This window comes from Gopherus flavomarginatus, chromosome 9 (assembly GCF_025201925.1).
Source record: "Gopherus flavomarginatus isolate rGopFla2 chromosome 9, rGopFla2.mat.asm, whole genome shotgun sequence".
Taxonomy (NCBI): Eukaryota; Metazoa; Chordata; order Testudines; family Testudinidae; genus Gopherus; species Gopherus flavomarginatus.
In genome coordinates, this window is record NC_066625.1 from 80,452,109 (window position 1) to 80,469,795 (window position 17,687).

The 17,687-nt window shown below is 47.7% G+C and overlaps 1 protein-coding gene across 1 annotated transcript in view; it reads left to right on the forward strand.

Moving 5' to 3' along the window:
- ST8SIA2 (ST8 alpha-N-acetyl-neuraminide alpha-2,8-sialyltransferase 2) overlaps positions 1-17,687 on the forward strand; it is a 39,821-nt gene that overhangs the window by 8,121 nt on the left and 14,013 nt on the right. The window contains exons 2-5 of the mRNA XM_050967414.1: positions 7,875-7,937; positions 10,330-10,455; positions 11,033-11,290; positions 16,751-17,044. Coding sequence (XP_050823371.1) covers positions 7,875-7,937; positions 10,330-10,455; positions 11,033-11,290; positions 16,751-17,044 — 741 coding nt within the window. The remainder of the gene's footprint in view (positions 1-7,874; positions 7,938-10,329; positions 10,456-11,032; positions 11,291-16,750; positions 17,045-17,687) is intronic.

Consider the following 17,687-nt stretch of genomic DNA (forward strand, 5'->3'; position numbering starts at 1 on the left):
ATTTCCTTGTGAAAGACAGTTTGAGGATTCCTTCCCATTGCCTCATTCTAGGCTACCTCAGCTGCACTTCCATGTTTAGATTTGTTCCTTTCATGCTGATTCTTCACTGATTTCTCCATATCAGCGCTTCAGTGTAATTAGCTTTTTCTCTCTCAGGCACTATGCATGGGGTCTCGGTTCCTGTGTCTTCAGGTTACACTTACAATGAGACAAACACTTATTTGTGACAAGGCTGAAAACTGAGGACCAAATTCTGCTCTCATTTACACTGCTGTAGGTCCAGAGGGGCTACTCTGAAGTCAGTATCGGAATGGCATAGCCATGTCTACACGGAGAGTTGTAGGGCATTCTCCCACCACTGGTCTAGCACCAGTGCATCTCCATTGGTGCAAGCAAAGTTGGGAGTTGTAACATAGCTCAGAAGTCAGTGTGTCTTCTCGCTCTGCTCTGGACCTCACCAGTGGCTTGTCTCCACCAGCACTCCCCTTGTTACTAGTCCTGGTGGAGCTGCATCAGCCCTACAGCAAGGATGTGGGAATTTCCCTGAAACGCTCAGCATGGACGCAGTCTCTAGAATTCAGTCTCATGACATTAGGAGGAATTAAGCTCACAGCTCTAAAAATAGCATCTGATATTTAGGAAGGTTTTAACACCAAGGCTGCCAAGCTGTGACAACGTGAACAAGTGAGATTTCAAATATTTGTAAGTGAGATTTCAAATGTCTTGTTGAGACACATTGCCAGGTCCTTCATCCCAGCAGAGAAACGCATTCACAATTTCCTAATCCCAAAAGAGGGACCCTCACTTGCCATGAGAGTGGGAGTTGACAGGTCTCTCTACTGGCCCCTACTCCAATGTCCTCTCAATCTTGGTCTTTTTCATACCTTGCAGTGACAAGTGTAAAGGCCACTGCTGAAAAGTCGGGCGAGGGAGGACGACGACGGACAATCTGTCACTATCAAATGTCCTGACTCCTTACAGCGGGTTGTGAATTGTGATATGTTTCAGCAAGATGTGTCTATGGTAGTGACAAATCTGGGCTTTGGGAGGAGTGGCATCAGAGGGGGCCTTTAAGTATCTGACCTCAAGAGTCAAAAATATTTCTCTGATCCCCTCACTTCTCTACTGACTTTGGATTTGATTTCTGACTTGTGAGTCAGGTTAGTACTTACGGAAATCTAGGACTAAGACAGGTGGTGAGAGCCAGGCATACTGCAGGCCAGCACTCAAGTTTCACACACACAGCTCTGCAAATCGCCTTAACCAGCCTGACCTGCAGAACCCACTGCTGTCCCAGTCTTAGGCCCTGCACAATTCTTCCAGTGCACCTCACTTCACTTCTGATGCCTGCTGCTAGTCCATGCCTGGATCCCACATTGTTCCGTCAATTAGGTTCACTCCTTGTGTACAGCACGCACTGCTGTTCCACAGCTGGTCTTGAGCCAGATGTGCTGTATTGTGATATACTCAAATGGAGAACCGGGTAAGACACCAAATTCATTTTCAAGACAGACTCATGTGTCCAGGTGAAAGGTTCATGTATAAACTGAAGCCCAGTTGAACTATCCACAGTCAAGCTTCCTGGACTCAGACCGAACCTTCACCAGACAGCATCACACCTGGGCATTGTCCCACAGCAAAATCGCAGCTCCAAGCACCTACACATTTTGGGGTGCAGATGAGGATTTCATCATTCAAAACCAAATCTTACAGTTGGCTCCTACCTCTGTAAAGAGCCAAGCCAAAACCCCAAATCTACAGCCAGTCAGAAAAACATCAGTGAAACATTTTTGGTGGGAATTTGCCAATTCACCAATATCAAAAGGCTTTGCAAAGATGGTTTGATTTCAGCAAAAAGTTATCAAAGAGCCCTACTGTTCATAATGGGGCGTTTACCACTAGTACCAAATCCTGCATGCAATGCTCAGCATCTCAGCTAAATTCATTTCGTTTGCTGGGGTAACAGAAAGTCATTCTTTTTCTAATGTGGATTCAACCCATTCCAACAGGTGGATCTGATTTGTCATTTGTGATAGAGTTTGTCGGAGGGCAGGAAGGGATGGTACCTGGATGTGTTAGCATCTGTGAGCAGGACTGTGTTTGCCGTCTGTATAGAATCTCTGAGAATCTGTGTGTTTTCTGTTTGTGTGTGTGTCTGTGTCTATATCTACGTGTCTGCATGTTGAGTCTATGTGCGTGTGTGTGTGTGTTAGTGTGTCTGTGTTTGTGTGTCTGTCTGTAAGGCTGTGTGTCTGTCTATGAGTTTATGTCTCTGTGTAAATTTGTGCCTGAATGTTTGTGTGTATAAGTGAGTTTCTGTTCCGACACTGTCTGCTTGGGTGACCGTGGCCAAGTCACTTACCTTCTGTGCCCTGTCTGTTACAGGGAGATGATCAAATGTACTTGGCTCAAAAGAGGGTGGTGGAACTTAATGAATCAGTATTTGAGATCGTCGGTTATGACCATGATACATTGTACCTCAATAGAACCTGTTTTCTGGGGATATCAAAGGGCTTGAATTTAGTTTAACAGTCGCCTCCCCCATGGACTATGTAGCTATGTCTCCATTTTCCAAAGGGAAGAAACTGAGGTGCAGAGCTAAAATGGCTTTGCCCAAGGTCTCTCAGGAAGTCTGTGGCAGAACTAGCCATAGATCCACTAGGACAAGGTGAATATTGCAAAAATGATCATTGAGCTTTGTTTGTAATTTTTCAGCCAGTTCGTTTTTACTGTGCCCTTTTTTGGGTTCATTTCCCATGAATATTCCAGTGAATGAGCTGACTGGCAAGGATGTTTATGGCAACTGTGCATTTTAAGGGGCTATGGGAGTATATTTCAAATTCGTAATCCTGAGAATTTGGACCAGAAAACTGCCTCCAGAGTTCCACTCATCCAAATGTGCAATGTGACATACTTGTCCAATCAAAGCAGATTGGAACTTGCATATCGAAAACTCACAACACATGGCTTTTGAATAAGCTATGGACTAAGAACGGTTCCCAAAGAAGAGTGAGCAAATCATTTCAGAAAAAAAGTGCCTTCGAGAAAAATCGCAGGCTGGTCACAAACGAGTTGTGAATAGAAAATTCTTCAAATAAATTATTCATTGTAAATGATTCAATTGACTCTAGAGTCTGAACTATGGGACAGTCTTTCCTCCCCACCCTGTGATTTATAAATCACGTCACCTTACATTTGTATACAGCACTTCTTGGCCAACACAACATCTTCCATAGCCCAAATTCAGCCCCACCACCTGAACGCGAAAATAAAAGAGCCCAGGATACTCATCACTGATTTAGAACTACCATACATCTATGCTACTCTGTCACTGGAAAACATCTCCAAACAGAAGTCAAAGGACTTGAGCTATGTGAATGGAATTGGGAAGCAGGTTAGTATGCTGTGGTGCTGACTGCAAGATCAAACTGATAACGCTTAGATTAATAAGTGAATACAGCCATGCAGCATTAGGATGCTTTTTACATCAACGTCTGTCTGTATAACTTTAATAGTGACTCGTCTTTACCACGTGAGGCTGAGAGATTTAAAGCTGGATCAACTGAGCTAGAGTAAAATGGGCTGACTTTTTCGTTTGTTTCTTTTAATTAGGACCACCTACCTTTTAGTATTTTCCTCTCTGCAGCCCAGTGAAGTGAAGTGGCCCAGGGGTATTGCCCTTCATGTGTTGTCTGTGAGCATAAGAAACCTGGGAAATCTTTTCCCTGTCAGGATCACGGTGTCTAAACAATATATTTGCTTGGACAGTCACCATTGGAGAGCTGCCCAGTGATCCAGCTGGGAAGAGACAAGCAGCCCTGCAGACCATGTTCATGCCGCATGATGACTTTAACTGTACAGAGAGGAGATGTCAGGAAAGTATCCAAATGTTAGACTGCAAAGAGGAAAGCTGCAGAGTTCAACCATATTTTTAATATTTATTCACTGGAGGGAAACAAGATTCCCCAGCTCATACCATTGGTCCAAGCCTGATGTCATGACAAACCAGTGGTCAACACCTGAGGCTTCAGGTGATGGTGAAGAATAAATGAAATCAGCTCAGGGCCTGGCACAGTCACCATGAGCAGCATTTCATCCGCCCACCTAGTTCAAGAGAGTGCCACCCAGAATCCTTTATGCCAGCTGCGTGCCTGCTGCAGTAACCATGATTAGCATTGCAGATGTCCTCACATTGGGTATTTGCTGCATGTTTCAGCTGGGGAAATGAAACATTTGCCTGAACTCCTTCCATCAGGCCACAACTTGTACCACATTTGAGATGCCACCAGCTTGGAGACATTGGGCATAGAGTTCTTCTGCGATTCCCTTATGTGAGAGCCGTCACCAGATCTAGTTTCGATGCCCTCAGGCTAGAGATGCAAATGGGAGGATACCTCTCCAATCCCAGATGGGCCTTGGATGCCTGCAGCACTCTCCCAGACTGGCATTTCACATGCCCTCCGAACTGCAAGCTTTAAATCCACCCTCGAGAGAAAAGCTTGACAAACGGTGATAGAAAAGGGGAAAGCATGTACAAAAAATATTTGCAGGCAGGGCCATTGTTTGTTTTTCTCCTGAAGTTATTTTCCTATCAGGTCATTAACCAGCGAGCACTGGAAATAGAGCTCTGCTCAACTGGCTCAGGGTGATCATCTGCCATGGATCACATTTCACATTCCCTCTCGTCACATGACTGCGAGGTCAATACAGCTTTGTCCTTAGGTACCTGAGTCTTTCCACTGACATCATTCCCACTGATTAACCATCTTCTCAGCTTGATGCAGCCCCAGCCACAAGGGTCTTGTCCATCTCCTAATTTCTATGGATTCCCCTTTCCTGCGTGTCACAGAGATTTTGGGCAACCACTTATTCAGGTACTTGGGAAATACGTTTCCCTTTCTAAGCCCTTAATCCAGTCCCTATCTGTATTACAGAGAGTGTGAGGGAGCGTGAATCCCATTTGAGCAGCTTCTTCAAAGGACAAGGGTTTGAAAAGGATGCACAGATTGCACACTAATCTAGACTGCTCTCCCACCCTGCGGTGATCCCTATTAAAATGGATGCTTGATAAATGCTCTCTGAAGGAATCAGCCCTGCCACCCCCTTGACGAGATGAAATAGCAATTGATTCTCAGACTTGTCAAAGGAACGAAAAAGCTGTTACAGGAGGGATCCCTCCAGTCTGATAATATACAGTGTCCTGTGGGAAGCAGGAAACTGCATATGATGGCATGTTCCAAAGCACCATGTCCCAGATAAGCTGCTCAGAGAATTTGGTATTAAGAGGGGAACCTGTCTCCCAGCTCCCTGAGTTTTCACTCCAGACTCAAATTCTTTCTGGAGATACAGGACTCTTTTCTTTTGCTTATCCTCTTAAAGCTGTTATTTTCCAATTGGTCTAAGAGAATTACATGCCCAACTCCTATTGAGCATCAGTAGGAACTGGGGGCCAATTCCCTGAGCATGCCAGGCTAAAGAAGGAGTGAGCTCTGCAGTCAGCAGATTGGATGCTTGTCCTGTTTTTCCCCCACTCTCCCCTGGTAGAATCAGCCTGGGAGCCAGCACTAGAAATGTCTTACCTCTGGCTCCCAAAAGTCTGACTTTGGGAAGATCTAGTTTCTGTGTCTCTGGTGAGTGCAGTGGTCTCAGGCTCGTGAATGACAAGGCTTCATTTGGGTAATCTAGTCCAGCCCATAATAGGCTGTACCAAATAGTCCCCATGTTTTCATTGAGACTATTTGTGGTAAGGTATCGCAGTCTGACCCAAAGGTTTTCATAGACTAATATCAGGACCTTGAATTGGAGCCAGTCTTGGGCACAGGAAGCCAGTGGAGACTGTATTGGCATGAAGTATTCCCCATGACTCGCCCAGGAGACGGGCTGCTGTCTCTTGGACAGAATGGAGATGTTTGGTTGGCCTTAACTGACAGCCCAAGATCAATGCAGTTCCAGGAGTCCAGTCTAGAAGTGGATCTTGTTTGCCACATCCTCCTCTGAGAGAGAAGCATGAAGTCTCCGGGTGACCTGGAGGTAGAGGAAGGCATTCCTCGCCACTGCTGCTACCTAGTTCTTGAGAAGCAAAGATGTATTTAGTGTGACCCTTAGGCTGTGCACTACTTTGATTATCTGGAAGCCAGACACCTGTGATAGCAGGTGAGGTTATTATTAACAGAGCTGGTTGGGAATTTTTCTGATGGAAAATGCAGTTTTGGAAAAATCAAAATTTTCTAGGGAAAAATTTTGATTTTGCTGCAAATTTTTGATTTTCCATTGGGAAAACTGACATGAACTATTTCCCTTCAGGTCAGTTCAAATGGTAATGTAATATTTTGGATTGCTGTACTGACCTAAAACATTTATTTCAAGTCAGTTTAACATTAAACTGTGTTTCTCTATTGTGGTGTGCTGCCTTATGGGAGCTGAAATTTGGGTTGCCTGATAACACCATTCTGTCCGATGGGCTGGGCTCTCTGGCCAGACTACAGCTTCCATGATGCAGTGCAGTCCTCCCTCTGACTAAGCTGTGTGGCACATTGTAGATGCATGATGGGAGGTGTAGTCTAGCCAGGGGTCTTGTCAACATGCTGGTAGCAGGGCAGGCCATGGAATCTGATCATTTCTGCTGAAGTGCTCTTCTGTACCTTGTAACGGATGGGGGCCAGGGCTGACTGCTGAGGCACTGAACCTCTCAGGGCTAGGGAGGATAAAGAGCAGTTACTCACCACTCACTGGAATCTGCTGGAGAGAAATGATCAGGACCAGGTTGGAGCCATGCTGTCCACCCCAACCAGGGCTTGTAAATGGGCCCTTGGGATCCACTGTCAAAGGCTGAGATTTGGCCTGTATCCATTGCCATGTGATGGTCATCCATCAGGGAGACCAAAGCTATTTCTGTGACTTATTTGTGGCGGTGGCAGACAGCATGCAAAAACCTAGCGCTCTGGGCTGTTTTGATGTTAGTTTGAAACTCAGAGTATGAACCCACAGAAACAAACAACTTAAAAAGCACCTCCTCCATTAAACTAAATCCTTCCCCTTGCCCACGCTGACAATATTCTAGGAACAGGACAGGATGGGACGGGGTTTCAGAAAAAAGAGGACTACAGTGTACATTCTCAGCCTCTGGATATCACTTGTAAAACTGGGCTAACATGAAGTACTATGAGATCCTCAGGTGAAAGGGGCATCTACAGATGTACAGTTCTATTCGGAGATGGGCCCAAGCCTTGATATTCAGATCAGGATTCGGATCCAAATTTCCTTTCTATGAAGCTGTTTGGGTCTGGGGTTCCAGCCCACTTGGAGTTTTTTTGTTACTATACATGATCATGGGCTGAAAATTTAGCTCCTATGCGACTCCCACTTCTAGTCCCTGTTATATGAGCATGGCCAGGCAAAAAAGGGTGTGGCCAGGGAATCCGTGGTCTCCTCTGATCCGCACATTGCTGTCACATTGGGGCAGCCAAGTGTAAGTTAGAGGGGCACGCTGGGAACTGGCTGGACTGACCCGTGGCCTACCTTAGGATCAGGGTAGCATAAAGGTGGTTTAAAGATACCATGATGCTCACCCCCGTCTTGCTCCAAGTGCAGCTTGTCAGGATGAGAAGATCAGGCCCTTGACTTGAAGCCTGTGGCACTCTAAAGTGGTTAATGCAAATTACTTTTAACCTATTCTTTGGACTACCAGACGGGGGCGGCTTCCCAGTTTTGGTTCAGTCACAGTGGGGCACCACTTTGAAGAAGGGCGTGAGACCCCGCCCCTGGATGTTGCCATTTTGGATGGTGTGAAGTGTGAGTGTTGTAGCAGCTTTGAGGATCTCTGGACTGTTGAACAATGCTGGGTTTATAAATAATGCATTTCCTTTGTCTTGCAGGAATTCTGGAGGCAGAGGTACAATCAGATCATCTGTGAACAGCTTACATAGCAAATCTAATAGGTTTGTAAATTAGATTTTGTGTTCATTTGTTTTTGCTCTAAGGCAGCTATTAATCTTCTTCTTCTTTGCTGGATGGTACTCTTCTTATTTAGCAAATGTATCTGTTTCTTTTCCCTTCTTCTTTACATTTTCTTAATCATTCTCCCCCCTCTACTTCAATGCAATAATTATTTGCAAATGACCAAGGATCTGCAAGTTGCAGTCATTGAGAATATGGAAGAGAGTTGGGGAAGTTGCCACCTTTGCAATTTTCCACCATGGTATTACAAAAAGGATTTCTTTCTATGACATCAGACTGTCATTCTGTTGCATCATAATGCCACTCAGTGACACGGAGACCTCACTTCATCACAAAGTCATTCTGTGGCACTACAGGCATTCAGTGGTATTGGGACATCCTTCTAGGTCATTTGCAAGATCATCCCATATCATCACAACATTGTTATATGCTATCATTGGGTAGCTTAGTGACAACACTCGATGACACTGTGTCATTGCACTGCATTGTGACACGGTGATGCCACACACTTCATCAAAATACAAAAAGCATCAAGCACAAAAACATCACAGTTATTGCTAGGAAGGTTTTCTCCGCCCAATTAACTTTGGCATTTTTTTGCATTTTCTAAATTTGCCTTGCAGGAGATCAGATTTTGTGGTGAAGTGCAAGATTGGAAGCTAGCCTTATTGGCAGTCTCTGCAGATCATACTTTGCTAGTTTGTATATACACACACAGTGATAACTAGCATCTAGAAATATATTCAGCTTGCCTCTCTAAATATTAAGTAGCAGGAGTCCCAAAATATCCTCACATGTGCCTGAGATCTCCTGTCAATCATTCCCCATGTGTATCTGAAGCAAACAAGCCGCTTAATAAGTAAATAATATATGGAGATATACCTATCTCATAGAGCTGGAAGGGACCCTGAAAGGTCATCTAGTCTAGTCCAACACCCTGCCTTCACTAGCAGGACTAGCTAGTGATTTTGCTGCAGCTCCCTAAGTGGCCCCTTTAAGGATTGAACTCACAAGCTTGGATTTAGCAGACTAATGCTTAAACCACTGAGCTGTCCCTCCTCCCAACTGGGGGAAAATTGCCAAGGTGGCCTACATAAGGCAGCCAGTGTTCCGGGAGGAATGGACTCAATACTGCACTGTTGCACCCCACATTGCATCATTGTGAAGGGACACAGCCTTATGTCACGATGCCCCCAGCTACTGTAGCTCACTGTCAGGACAGTTTTACCTGGTACATTCAAAAGCATCCGTTTCAACTCTCACCCCATGTCTCCTGGGGGGCTTTCTAGGAGTAATTCCTCTCTCTCTGGGGTGTTTACCTGCTGGGTGTAGATCTCTTCATTTGCCAACTCTCTCCCGGCTGAGCGTGGCCTCTTGCAATGAGGAGGGACATTCTGCTTAGCTGGCAGCAAACACTCTGGCTGTGAATTTTTCAGGGTACTCTGGAGTGTGAAGGGTTTTTCTGGGCTGCACACACATGCCCTGCTTCCTGATGAGACTCTCGGTTATTCTTTTTGGAGGGAGGCGCGCAGACATAAAGCATGCAGTGGTTCCCATCATTTATGCCATTTGATGCAAATTGAATTGAAATGTTGGGGCCTCGATTGTTTTGCTGATTCAGTGATTAAGTTTGGGGTCTCACAACAATCATCTCCAGAGCTGCAACACCTGGGTACTTGACTTCTCTCTGGCCCTCCTGACCAGTCATTCGCCAGGGTCTGGTGCCCTAGCACAGAGTGGATGCCATGAAATCTCATTGTTCTTCTCAGAAGGGAAGAAAAGTTATCAAAGATCCCTGCTGTTCGTAATGGAGCATTTGCTGGTAGTACCAGTGCCCCAGCATCTCAGCTAAATTCATTTCTCTTGCTGGGGTGAAGTAAAGAGCAGATTTTTCTGATTTAACCCCACCACAACAGGTGGATCTGATTTGTCATTTGTGAGAAGGGCACATGTGTGGTGGGGGGGTATCTGTTTGTGTCATCATCTGTGAGCAGGACTGTGTTTGCTGTCTGTGTATAGAATCTCTGCGTGTGAATCTGTCCCCGTGTCTAAGTCTCCGTGAGAATCTCTGTTTGTTTTTTGTTTGTGTGAGTGTCTGTATATCTGTGTGTCTGCCTGTTGAGTCTGTGTATCAGTCTGTCTGTGTATGCGTGTGTTTGTGTGTCTATCTGTAAATCTGTGTGTATTTGTGTCTGAGTTTGTGTGTGTGTGTGCAGTAGTAGAGAATAAATAGGCTTTCCTTCCCTGCTCTGGTAATAACTGCAATTTTGCTTTTCTAAAGAAGTTGAATCCCAGCCACCTCAGCGTGATTAGAGATGCCATTGGGAAGCTAACAGATCATGTCTCTCCTCTCTCTGTCTCTCTTTTCTCTAGAGCCGAAGTAGTAATAAATGGCTCTTCATCTCCAGCTGTTGTTGACAGAAGTAATGAAAGCATTAAGCACATTAAACCAGCTTCATTCAGATGGAGACACAACCAGACACTCTCTTTGAAGATCAGGTACTGGTAATTACCTATAGGACAAGAGACAGATTTGGTCCTCTCCAGTGCAAGCTGGCAAATTGCCTCAGTATATCATCTAAAGGAGTCAAGAAAGAACTAAAACGTTTATCTCCTGCTGGGCTAGCCTTCATATCTGTAAGCGATCGCTTGGAAATGAATTCCCAGCTCAGCTGGGTGGCTTCGCGTTAACAGAGCGACACATGCTCGAGCCTCCACTCCTGGAGACAAGCAGAGGCCAGAGTGCGCTGCAGATTCTCCTGGGGGGAAGGAAATCTGCCACCTTGTGAGTAAATGCAGTGCCCCCTGCTGGCGGAGAGCAGAGCGGCAGTGATGGGCTTGTTAAGGACCTGCTCCGGTGGAAAAGGGGGCATGGGAGATGCATATATCAAGGTGGGGTGCCATTTTATAGCACACATGGGGTAGCAAGTGGAATGCTAAAGTCTGAGTGGCTCCTGAAGGTTGTCAGTCTCTCTGCAGCCAGGCTGTGGAGCATAGACAAGCCGGACGAGGGTGCTTTGCAGTCATAGGCCGTGTCACAAGCTTTCCCTTTATCTGTTTTATTTCCTTCCCGAAGGAAACAGATCTTGAAGTTCCTGGATGCAGAGAAGGACATCTCGGTGCTGAAGGGGACCCTGAAGCCCGGGGACGTCATCCACTACATCTTTGACAGGGACAGCACCATGAACGTGTCCCAGAATCTCTATGAGCTGCTGCCAAGGACGTCGCCCCTGAAGGGCAAGAACTTCCGGACCTGCGGCATCGTGGGCAACTCGGGGATCCTGCTGAACAGTGGCTGCGGGAGAGAGATCGATGCTCACAGCTTCGTGATCAGGTAGTGAGGGGTCAGAGAGGCCATGCCTCCCCTACAGCAGGGCTCCTACTCACTCCCACAAAACACACGGGGATCCAGGGATGGGACCCCCAGGCTCCAAGCCAGGCGACTGGGCCAGAACCTTTCCTGTCACTGGGGGACTGACAGAGTGCTGCATATCCCAGCCTCTCTGCCTCTGCCCACGCTCCCCCTTCCCACGGTGTGCACTAAATAGTACAGAGAGCCCCCTTGTCAGGGCGGGAAGGATGGGCACTGAACAAAACCCAACAGGGGAGTGTTTAATATGAATTCAAAGAGATGGAAACAGTCAGCAAAGGAGCCAGGGCTGTGATGTACCCTGAGTGCCTCAGAAGTGAGCCTTGCACATCACAAGCCTGCCCGCCACAACCTGACACACTCCACAACCACACACTGTCAGACATGCACTCCATCCGCACAAACACCCCTCAAGTCATGAACACCTCCACCATCACCCTCCCATACCCCCACAGACACACACGTTCTTCTCACACACCCGCCACTCACACCCTGACACACACTGCCCCGCCCACCCTACAAACACACACATCTTCTCATATACACCAGTCCCTTTCTAGAACACACCCTGCTCCCACACCGTGGCAGAGAAGTACACCAACACTGATGACACGAACCCCAGCCAAACCCCCCAGATGCAAGCAAACCCTATCCTACACACCCCTACAGACACATACATCATTCCTACACAAACACCCTCTACCTTCTCCCACTGACACCTACACACACTCCACAGACACCCCAACTCAATCCTCCCTCACGTGCACCACCTCCACCTGAATACACCCTCTGTTCTTACGCATAAACACACTCACACGTACACAAGCCACCATGCACACACAGATGTACCACTCCCTCTGCCCCTCCAGAAACACATACAATCCCTACACAAGCCAAACATGTACCATACCCTCACCTCTCACACACATGCACGCACACACACACTAAATTGTCAAAATTGTACTTTCCAGTAGCAAAGAGAGAGAAGGAAAAGAGCCTGCCTCTTTATCCCTCAAGCCCATGCAGATGTGTTAGCTGAGAGCTCTGCATGTCTGCTGGTGATTTATGTCTGTGCAGACATTTGCTTCCTGGCAAGTCTATTATGGAGACAGCCCAATCTATCAGTGGCTTATAAAGGCAGTCCTGCATGTGACATGGGAATGAAGATAATGCCACCTCTGCCCTCTGGACGAACACAGCCAACCCAACCGTCCTGTGTGTCAGAGTGGAACCCAGGGCCTCTCTCTGATCTTTGGGGAACGTTCTCCGGAGAGTTTGCTTTGCAACTTGAAATGGAACAAAAGCCAGCCTAGAAAACAAAGGCTGTTGTGGTCACCGCAAGGGTTAGGCCAGTGGTCTTATGGCAGTGACAGTAAGAATGGTCCTAGGCAAGGTCTACACTAGGAATGAGTATAGCAGGGGTCGGCAACCTTTGGCACATGGCTCACCAGGGTAAGCACCCTGGAGAACCGGGCCGGTTTGTTTACCTGCTGCGTCTGCAGGTTCGGCCGATCACAGCTCCCACTGGCCGCAGTTCGCCGTCCCAAGCCAATGGGGGAGGTGGGAGGCAGGAGGCAGCGGCCAGCACATCCCTCAGCCCGCGCCGCTTCCTGCCGCCCCCATTGGCCCAGAGTGGCGAACTGCAGCCAGTGGGAGCTGCGATCGGCCGAACCTGTGGACACGGCAGGTAAACAAACTTACCCCAGCGAGCCGCATGCCAAAGGTTGCCGACCCCTGGAGTATAGTAAGGTCGACTGATGGGCTGATTTTTTTGCAACATTTCTATGACTAAAGTCCTAGTGCAGACACAGTTACATAAAAATGCTTTTGCCGTGTAACTTATTTTGCTCAGGGAACAAGAATAAGCTATACTGGCAAAAGCACTCTTTGCTGGTACAAACTGAGTATACACCAGGAGGGTTTGCCGGTACAACTAAACCTGCATAGCCATGCCAGCCAGCCTTTTCTAGTGCAGACTAGGCTCCAGCAGGAATAACTGGGGCCTGTGTTCCTGAGCACACAGATTGCCATGTCTTTGGCTTTCAGTTCCTATATTTCCTTTGAGTTTATTAGCCATTAAGGCAGCTTGTCCTAATGATTAGAGCAAGGACCTAGGAATCAGGAACCTTGTCGCCTATTTCTCACTGTGCATATTCTTGAGTAAGTCACTTAGACTGATAGACTTCAAGATCAGAAAGGACCACTGTGATCATCTTGTCTGACCTCCTGCACACTGCAGGCCACAGACCCTCGCTCACCCCCTCCTGTAGACCCTAACTTCTTGCTGAGATACTGAAGTCCTCAGAGAATTCACCACTTACACTAGTGTAAACTGCAGGTGACCTGTGCCCCATGCTGCAGAGGAAGGCAACAAAAACCCAAGGTTTCTGCCAATCTGACCCACAGGAAAATTCCTTCTCATCCCCAAATCTGGAAACCACATGAGTAAGACCCACGAGGCAGATACCTGGGAAAGAATTCTCTGTAGTAACTCAGATCCTTCCCCATCTAGTGTCCAGTCTCCAGCTATTGGGATTTTTGCTACTGGTAGTTGCTGATGGGCCACATGCCATTGTAGGCAGTCCCATCATTCCAGCCTCTCCATGAATTTATCAAGCTCAGTCTTGAAGCCAGTTAGGTTTTTCACCCCCACTGCTCCCCTTGGAAGGCTGTTCCAGAACTTCTCTCCTCTGATGATTACAAACCTTCACCTAATTTCAAGCCTAAACTTAGTGATGGCCTGTTTATATGTGTTTTCTTGTGTCCACATTGGCACTTAACTTAAATAACTCCTCTCCTTCCCATGTATTTATCCCTCTGATGTATTTATAGAGAGCAATCATATCTCCCCTCAGCCTTCTTTTTGTTAGGCTAAACAAGCCAAGCTCGTTGAGTCTCCTATCAGAAGGTAGGTTTCCAATTCCTCAGATCATCCTAATAGCCCTTCTCTGCACCTGTTCCAGTTTGAATTCATCTTTCTTTGAATTCAACATAGACACTGCACACAGTACTCCAGATGAGGTCTCACCAGTGCCTTGGATGATGGTACTAACGCTTCCCTGTCTCTACTGGAAATACCTCGCCTACACATCCTAGGACTGCATTAGCCTTTTTCATGGCCGCATCACAGTGACGGCTCATAGTCATCCTGTGATCAATCAATGCATCCAGGTCTTTCTCCTTCTCTGCATGTGATAGGCAGCACGGGGGTTGATCTGGGGTTTTCAGCATATTGCCAGAAGCATAGCAACCTTTCAGGGTCCTGAGAGGCCACATCAGCTGCTCACACACTTCATTCTGCCAGCACCAGCCTCTGGTGCATAGTAATGTGTCAGTAGAGTCATCTGTCCAGCACTCAAAATGACAGAAATAAGTGACTTGGATTCCACAGTCAGGAGCAACAGGGAAAGTGGGTGATCTTGTCCCAGCTTGAGGCAAATGCAGCCCTCAGTCTCAGTGCCTCATGGCTTTCCTTGCCCTCGCATGTGGGCTGGAATCACAGACAGAGTAAGTGCGAGGAGTTTCCAGAGCAGGAGGAGTGAATTCCTTTTGTGCGCGTGCATGTGTGTGTGCGTCCATTCTTACATTGCACAAAGGTTTCTCAAGGTCACAGCCCCTAAGCAGCCTGGCCCTCTGGAGCCCACAATCACTGATCTCCCAGGCCTCCACCTCCTGTTGGTATCCCTATCATTGCTGGTGCCATGGGGTCTGCTGTTTAGCACAGTCGCCAGGCTGGGAAGAGGGGACTTGGGATAATATTACTCCAGCCAGGCTAGAACTAAAGACCTCAGGTGTCACACTGTCATTCCAGGCAAGATGGAAACACTCTCACAGGATATCACTGGCCCTTCCAATTAGAGCAGCTCTCTGCATGCTCCGGTGCTGTATGTTCCTTGGAGTGCCTTGCCGAGTCACGAGAGATGGGTGTCTCAGTGCACACACAAGCATGCATGGCCCCCTGGTGCCCTGTCTGTTTTTGGTCAGGTTCAGCTCCAGCAGGACGGCCCACTGGAATGAGCCAGCCTTGGCCCACTCTGCTCCTCAGCCACTGCGGCTTTCCTGGGGCTACACAACCAGCTGTTCTCTCCTCCCAGTGGTGGGTGCTGCTCCTGTGAGCTGCTGGCTTTGTGAGTCTCCCGTTTCTCCTCGTGCACGTACCATCCTCAGAGGTAACAGTGGACTCTGCGCCCCTCACACCACTTGACATTCGGAATTGGATGTTGTGATACTGATGCAATGAGACACACAAGACCTCTATTGCAGAGCGGGTTTCCCTGCTCTGGAAAAATCACTTCAAATTTGTCGTAGCAGTTACCATAGGTATTTTGTTACCATGTGTTTGTTGGCTGCGCACATGAACAGATACATGTAGGTACAAGCACACACGTGCACCAAAAATTCATGCCCTGGGACATTTATGAACATCCACACAGAGACACACATGCAAACTGACAGACACACACACACACACAGACACACACACACGTTAGCACTTTCAGAAGCCTATCTAGGCCTGTATATGCAGAGATGTAGCTATTCACCAGCTGTGCAAACATGCATGCATACATAGACCTGTGCACACAGATGCATACATGCACAGGCACACGCATTCCCCACATTCTTGCCTGATACCCACACGCTTTCTGAGTTTGCTCTGCCCATAGCCGTTTTTCTGTATTAAAACCGTTGCCTTGACCTGAATGGCTACTATAACATTCCAATACTGTGTGCTCTGAAGCCACATTAGCAACAGAGCCAGATACCCAGGGTCATCCGTTAGTCACTGATGTTCCTAGCAGGCTCTTGATAGGTCATGTTCTAGGGAACTGGTAACGGGATGCAGAAGGTCTTTCCTCAGAGTATCTGCCATGAATCTGACCTGGGGTTGTAGTGACTGAAAGGCATTTCGTGTCGATCGCAGACTCCACCATTAGGCAGGTGCCGTCATCACAATAATGCTCCCCTGCTCTTTATAAAACATTAACCAATCCTCATAACATCCCCCTGGTGTTGCCATCCCTATATTCAGTCAGAGGTCACTGTCTAGAGGATTTGCCCCGGGTCACACAGGAAGTCAGTGGCAGAGGCAGGAGTCAAAGTGAGGCATTCCTGGTCCCTAGAACTGTGCTCAACCACCGCCCCAGACTGCCTCGTCACCAGGCACCACTCTCCTGAGGCACTGTTTGGCCCGTTTGGTGGTGGTCTCTGCGTAGAGAGGGCAAAGACTGACAGCCCTGGAGAATGAGCTCCGCTCTCATCTTTCCAGGGCAGGATCACAGCACGCTGCCACGGGGAGTTGCGAGGAAGCTTGCCCTGACGCTGTCTGGGCTGTACCTGTGCAATCCCAGGACTGGCAATCAGGTGACTAATGTTTGTCCTTCCCCTTCCCTGAAGCACACCGTGACGCTCTCTCTTGTGTTGCAGATGTAATCTGGCCCCTGTTCAGGAATATGCCTGGGACGTGGGGATGAAGACAGACCTTGTGACTATGAATCCCTCTGTCATCCAGCGTGCCTTCGAGGACCTGGTGAACGAGACCTGGCGGGAGAAGCTGCTGCAGCACCTCCACAGCCTCAATGGCAGCATCCTCTGGATCCCCGCATTCATGGCCAAAGGGGGCAAGGAGCGCGTGGAGTGGGTCAACGAGCTCATCCTCAAGCACCGCATCAATGTCCGCACCGCCTACCCCTCGCTGCGCCTGCTGCACGCCGTCCGAGGGTGAGAACTCCTGCCTGGTTTCCCATCCCTCTTGCTGGCCGAGACACTGTCACTTCTCAATGACAAGGATGGGTTATGGGGAGCTGTGCCTTTTTTCGGCTGATCTATTACCAGTTTTTGACAATTGGACACGTGCTGCAGGCCCAACAAAGCAGTGCGTTCCTGATATTTTTTAGTAGCTGGTATCTCATGAACCTCTCGAGTGAGGGTGCTTTGTGCTGGAGCTGGCTTGAGCCAAACCCACTACAAATCTCTGTGTTTCATTTTGCAGACCACCAGGAAGGGCTCGGTGTGCAATGGATGGTCCATAGACCAGAACTGGAGAACCCTTGCTTTAGATCATTTACAAGTTGAGGCTCCCAGCTCTGGTCCCATCGGAGGAAGTGTTTGTTTATAACCCTGGGATTTGGGGTGATAGCAAACCTTACACCCGTGTCCCTGGTCCCTCAGACTGTGAATGCTTTGTTGACTCTAAGCCTGAATTTCTGATCAGCGTAACTTTCAGACCTGCAGTTTGACTGGCGTATTTGTTGTTTCCCTGTGAGGAATTCGTGCTGTGGTCAGCTTAGCTAATGATTAATCTTCTTGCTCCTTTCTCATTCTTCTGTCTCGGTCACAGGCATGGTCCTCACAGAGCTAGTTG